This window comes from Schistosoma mansoni, chromosome W (genome assembly GCF_000237925.1).
Source record: "Schistosoma mansoni strain Puerto Rico chromosome W, complete genome".
Lineage (NCBI taxonomy): Eukaryota > Metazoa > Platyhelminthes > Trematoda > Strigeidida > Schistosomatidae > Schistosoma > Schistosoma mansoni.
The window spans coordinates 33,927,964-33,935,095 of NC_031502.1; the positions used below are offsets into that span (position 1 = coordinate 33,927,964).

At 31.4% G+C, this 7,132-nt stretch overlaps 1 protein-coding gene across 1 annotated transcript in view; it reads right to left on the reverse strand.

The window, feature by feature from the left end:
• Positions 1-5,279, reverse strand: part of Smp_157860 (hypothetical protein) — a gene marked incomplete at both ends in the record, with an annotated part of 31,944 nt that extends 26,665 nt beyond the window's left edge. Inside the window, one exon of the mRNA XM_018789456.1 lies at positions 4,233-5,279. Within this exon, the coding sequence (XP_018654897.1) occupies positions 4,233-5,279 (1,047 nt within the window). The remainder of the gene's footprint in view (positions 1-4,232) is intronic.
• Between the last annotated feature and the right edge of the window lie 1,853 nt (positions 5,280-7,132).

Here is a 7,132-nt window from a genome sequence, read left to right on the forward strand (position 1 = left end):
GTGAATTTAAACTTCACCCCATTGCACAAGCAAGTGGCTATCAGGACTCAGTAGCTGAGTGGATAACGCGATGGCGTTTGAAGCGAGTGGTACTGGGTTCGAGTCACAGAGTGAACATCAACTCTGAGATACAGGTACATCCAGCTGATGAGTCCCAAATAGGACGGAACGCAGGTACACTCAGTGTACACCTATAACCTCTTCGGTTCATGAGGAGACATACTGCACAAGTATCAAACAAACTCTGGTAACCACTCTTCTCAACATCAGGCTATCAGGTAGTTTCGTCTAAACACTGAAAGTCGAACTTCAAAAAATCCTTTCGAACACTAATTCTAAGGCAGTAGAGAGCTCATAATCACTTAGATGGATCTATATAAATTTTATGGAATTAATCGAGAATTTTCACTTATCACTTCACATTAGTTAAAGACAAATAGTTTTAGAATGTATTCAAATTGAAAAGTCTAAACAGCTTTCAAAATGAAATTATTCAATTTCTGAAATCACAAATTGCAATAATCACTAGCTTTGATTAGATCTAAAAGAGAGAACAAACAATACTCAACAATAAATAATCATAAATAGTTCAAAGCAAACGACTTTACTGTGTTCAACTTTACACAAATAACATCAGAAGGGGTTTTGTGGAGATTTCAGTATTTTCATAGTTGAAAGCATGAGTCAATTGAAGCTAGACCACCATGGAAAAGCTGGAAACACTGGACGGCCGTTTCGTCCTATTATGGGACTCTTCAGCAGTGCGCAACCACGATCTCGCCTCGCGAGATTCGAATCCAGGATCTACCAGTCTCGCACGAGAGCACTTAACCGATAGACCACTGTCTCACACTTTCAACTATAACAAATAACATCATAAGTTACACTTCTCAAAGTAGTCATACAATCAAATAGGATAGATTACTGAAGATGTTATATATACATATAATATGATGAACCGGTCATTCGCTTTTATTCATTAAACCTGATTATGTATACCAACTTTTTCTAAATCATATATCATCCATCTGTTCAATAATTAACCCTTATTTTATAATTAGAATCATAATGTTTTGGTGAAATTCATCAAATAATACTATTAAATCATAATACAAATTGGCAAGTGTTATAGAGAAAACAAAATGATTATATGTATATCAGATAATATATAACATTATATTTTTATGATGATCTTAAGATAAGATACTACTAATAAAAATGTGTGTTCTTTTGATATCAGAAATATTTATACAGGAAAAAGGTCAATATTGAATGAAATAACATAGACAGTAATATATAAATCATCTTAATAATAAAATAAATAGATAGATATCATTATATATAAATAGTTAAATTATTCAATTATAAGTTGGAATCATATACAACTGAAATGAATACGGGCAATCAAAAATAGAGAGATAAAACTAGGGAATTCTGAGCAACTGCCCAGTCACCTGAAATTAGGATTCTTGGTCTTAAACTCAAAGGCACTTTTATTTAAGACTGTTAGGTTCTGGTCTTATTTTTTTTCATTTTTTCTTATCATTAATATGAGTTAATTATTCGTGTTTACTTAATAAAGCTATTGACCACTGGGGTGATTCGTGCTGATAGATTAAGAGTATCTGGTTGTAGTCTACCTTATTATTGTAATCAATGATTAGAGAATTTGCATGATATAGTTCAGAGTAGGTCACAGTGTTTACAGATACATTCATAGTTTGTCTCCTTTAAGATTCTGAATTTCAAAATTATTATTCTTTCTTCACGAATTGTATTCTTTACTTTTTATTCTTCTTTACTATCATTGATACTATTGTTATTTCTACTAGTCAAGGATTTGTTTCGGTGATTTCATTTCATTGTGTTGATATAGCGTAAAAACTTGTACGAATGCACATATTTGTCAGGTTCTACATTGTTTATGGCTTGGTAAGTGACTGCACTACCTACTTCATTAACATCTTTATGATTTTATGTTAAAATTAAGTTAACAATCATAAGTTTGGCAAGTAATACAGGAAAATGAATATCATTTTATATGACAATGGGTGATATCGTCTAAAATATGCTAAATTTCATGGTAGTAGAAGGCGATTTCTGAAACTTTTTCGTAGACGATTTAATAATTAAGTAAGAGTTGGCGTACTCATTTTGCTCCAACTGTTTCTGCGTATGCAGGTTAATTATATTATCTCGTTATATCAGATGAAATATAGGTAGGAGGTGAATTACTAGTACACTAAAAGCATTGATCTCATAAAGATTACAGAAACGTTTTACCAGCAGAACTTATATTTACTGGATTCTGTTGATCATCTCCTACCACCTATATTATATTGAAATATCTTTTATAACTAAAACTGAAACTATAGTCATATCAAAATCACCTGTAGGATATTTTAAAAGACAAGGAGTATTGCACTGAATAATATCATGCCATAACATATTCGAAATGAACAGTTATATAGTGTAAATTACAAATACTCCTATTTAGCCATTGAATTGATAGTTTACCTGAAACTTCAGTTTATATAATAATAGTAATAATCATAATAATAATAATTACAATTATAATTAGTTGAAATTTCGCAGTGTGAGCAAACTTGTACTCAGCATGATACACGTTAGACTACTTGGTTTAAGTAACTCATATATGATTTTATTAGATTTTAAATAAAATGGAAAGTTTACTGAATAGCCTATATATCTCTTTCATTATTCTGACTGATCTAGTATAAATGGATTAATTTACACTGTAGTTAACATAAGATAAATATGCATAACGATATATCTAATATTTGATATTAGGATCTGAGTGATTTTAATACAATTGATTATTTGTTGAAAGTTCAAATAATAATGTAACTTAGTCATACAAATACATACGAAATAAGGTTTATTAGGTAACAGAATCCGTGACCAGTGCTGTTTAACTGTGTCGTTTGTAAGGCAGTTACTCACTGAAGATAATGGTGGACGGTGGCGCAATATCGTGGATTGGTTGAAATTAGATATTACCACCACTGGATGCCGGCTCAGTGGTCTAGGGATTAAGCGTTTGCGCGCGAGACCGAAGGTCCTGGGTTTGAGTCCCGTGTGAGGAATCGTGGGTGCGCACTGCTGAGGAGTCCCATACTAGGACGAAACGGTCATCCAGTGTTTTATGGTTTTCAATGGTGGTCTAACAATTATCCATTCATGAAATATCAATCTAAACTCAACAATCTCCACAATCCTATACTGATAATTTTATAAGTAGCAATGTACAGTTATCGTACAATAAAATTAATTGATTGAAATCAATTAGAAAATAATCAAGAATTAACCATTTGAAATGTATGCATTTTAACATCTGGTTAAATTGATTGATGCATACGAATAAAAAGTAATCTAGTACGTGTAGGTAGAACATCGTTATTGTATATATTTATTATCAAACTAGATGTAAATCATTATATTTGATATTTCTTGGTTGACAACAACCTGAAATTTAGTCGAAAGTAGATAATAAGTGTGGTCTAAAACTAATTGAGTCAAAAATCCACTCTTTAGGAGAGATAAAGCTCAATTATCTAATCCTCTCCTGTCGATCGAGTAAATATCTTTCGTTTTGGATGTAATCCCATGTGAATTATATCAACTCCAAGAAGTAAAAGCAATATATTCTTAAAAATCTTTATAACAATTGCATAAAACTATTTGAAGATGCATAAGAAATACGCCTTACCTCTTCAACCGACTCTTAAAACCGTAAAAAACTGCTCATGCAGGTAAATTTTTAGTGTAGTCAATGCAGGAACCTTACTCCTGAATGAAAATGGCTTTAAACCATATGTTTAATAGTGTATCTATGTAGTGAATAATAGTGTAACATTTTTGATACCAGATTCATTTGAGTAACAACTTAATATATACATATAATTAGCCATATCTGAAATACATGAAAATCTAGCTTGTACAACAGACTAGTTATGTCGAGTTTAATTAAATATGGTTTTAGACAATAGTAATATTTAAAACTCATAATAAGCCGTGTTTTAGAGATCATAATTGTTTCAGCTGTAGTTGAATAGAAATTGTTCTGATGTAAGAGTCTAATGCCGACTAATGTTGATTTTAGGCATTATAAAAGTCACATTGTTTCAAAGATCAGATATTATAAGTGAAGATTTTTATATTTTTTTTTAAACTATCGAATCACAAGAATGTAAAAATGATTAAACACTTACAACTGGATAAACTGCATTTCCTTCCGCTTTCAAATTTCCATTCGTTATTGTATCTTGATTTAAAAAATCCACATTCTCATTTAATTTGGAACAATTCATAGATTTTTGTCTTCTACCTGAACCTGGAGGCCGACCACGTTGACCAACTGATAATGTACCACGATTGTATTTATTATTACCATTTATAAGATTTGTTGATAAATTTCGTATAGTTTGTGTATTTTCATTAAATGAATTAATCATTTCATTATTCTTTATTATTGTACTATTACTGTTTATACTAGTTGGTGATAATTTACAATCATTAGACGATAAAATCATATTACGTAGTTGATTCTTTCTTGAATCACGATTAAGTCGACGTAATGTCTCTTCTTGTTCAGCGATCTCCCCATGACGACTTTTTAAATGATTTAACATAGTGGTTGTTGTACCTGATGCATTAAAAGCTAATTGACTATCACATAGAACACATTGTGTTCGACTGCGATCTGGTATACCATGTTTTATTTCAGGATGATGAAAATATTTCCATACAAACGACTTTTTAGCACATGCTTTCGTGGTAGTAGTAGTATTTGTTGATGTGCTAATACTAGTTGAACTATTGGATAATTTGTTAATTTTTGTTAATTGTCGGTGACAATTCGACGATTGATTGTCATTAAATTGTTGTTTACTATTGACTTGATAAGTATTCATAGAATTATCATCTTTTTCAATGTCTTCCATTGTATCCATTTTAATGTCAGTCATATTAATATTAGATGATATTTCGTCAGAATTATGTGTTTCAGGACCATCTTCATTTTCAAGATTATAAGGAGAGTTTTGTTGTTGTTGTTGAACATTGAATTGATGTTGATCACGGGTGTCTTGATGTTCATGTTCATGTTCATGATGATTAACCTTCTGTGATAGATCATTCGATGTAAATGATATATTATCATCATCTAAATTGTCACATGAATCACCGATATAATTTTCATTATCTACTGATTCATCCATATGTAATGTATTGTCCATTTCATGTCCTTTAATTGTCATTATTGGAAATAGAATCTGTGAGTCTGTCATGAGCAGATACAATTAATTTATTTGAAAATTTTTGTATAGATGATATTACAAAATTTGTAGGACAATATGCATCGAAACCAAAGTAACTATTGTAAATGTGTTAGATAATTCGATAGTTATTGCTGAAAAAATTTTTTATCCCGATTTTTTAAAGTTTCGTAGAGAAATTAATATTTCACAATGTTTTAGCTACCAATATTAACTCACTCTTTCTTTCTTTTTAAGTTGTTTTTTCGCTTTAAAAATGAAGAGACGAAGTTGACGAGTGCAAGTCTGTATGATATACACCCCCATGCCCACTTTCTGCCCCCACATTCGCTGTAACCTCGAACATTGGCAAACCGGAGTTGAGAGGTAGACATCCGACCAAAAAATTTGAGTTGGACAGGGCAGACAAATCGATGTGTGGTTTGGCCAAATTACAGATTTTTTTCTTTCATGATCTAAAACCAATGAAATGGTCGAAACATTTAAGTTCGTTTTTATTGCGAATGTGTATCATCGTCCCCTCTCTCTGTAAATATAACACTAAGAATAAAATTTATAATGAATCGATGTATTTATCGAACCCTTCAGTCCCCTGCCATGGGCCATACGATTATTGGTTCAGTAAAACATTTCGTTTAACCTGATTGGTTATTTTGTTACAGTAGCTCGAATTGATTGGTCTGTTCCTACTGGTTGGATTGTTGGCCTAATAAGTTTTATTAAATGACAACTACGCAACAAATTACGTGATTGTGATTAATTGCTGTCTTGCTATCCACAAATGGGGGAGAATTCAGAATTTTTATTTCTTTATTTCGTATCATTTCAAACAACACGAGAGACACATGACTTCACATATGAACTAGCAAATAAAAGAGAAGTAATTAGTATGTGTAAGTAATATTTTTATAATTTCTTTTCCTCCTATAGAATGATATTCATCATCACTTTAGACTAGTAAATAGATGCAACAGAGGATAACAACTGGATAAAACGTGATAAGAAGTGTTATGACATAATAATAGGTGACATCACAAGCGTACTAACTAAAATGTCACAATATTGGGATTATCAACTAATATGAAATCTGTTTAATGAGGAACTGTTGAAGTGAAAATTTTCTACTATTATATGTCCAATAATTTACAATGATTTTATTCTACATGCCTGGTCGGCGGCCTATGCTCCATTGGGAGTAACAGGCGTAAGCATAAGAAGCAAGCATTATTCTACATACGTAGTGAAACTTAGATGAATTGTTTTTGGTCAATAAAAATGACCATTAACTTTTGTGATTTTTACAGAAAAAAAATTATTATAACAATATATCATATTTCTGTAAGCATTATCTGAAGCCACATTGATTTAATAGCCATAGCTTAGGTCAATTTTCCAGAACCTAGATAAAAATTATCAGTATAGATTTTATGGGGATCTGTAAGTTTGATTGAATTCACGAATGGATCTAAGTTAGGAAAGTACCCACTGGAGACAACAGAAGATGGTCACACAAAATCGTGGATTGACTGATGTTTAACTTGCATATAATTGGATCCCGGCTCATTGATGTAAAGGTCAAGGATTCGTGCGTGAGACTAAAGGTTCCAGATTGGATTCTTGGTTACAGAACCGTAAATACGTACAGCCAAGTAGTCCCATGTTGGGACGAAACAGCCATCCAGTGATTTTATGTTTTCAGTTCATAATTTGAAAAAGTAATAATTATTAGTATTTGATAGGAATAACATTAATTCTAGACCAACCCGATAAAGTATTGTGTATCATTCACTAGTCTTTATAATTAAATAATCATTCAGTCAACCGACTGTAATATT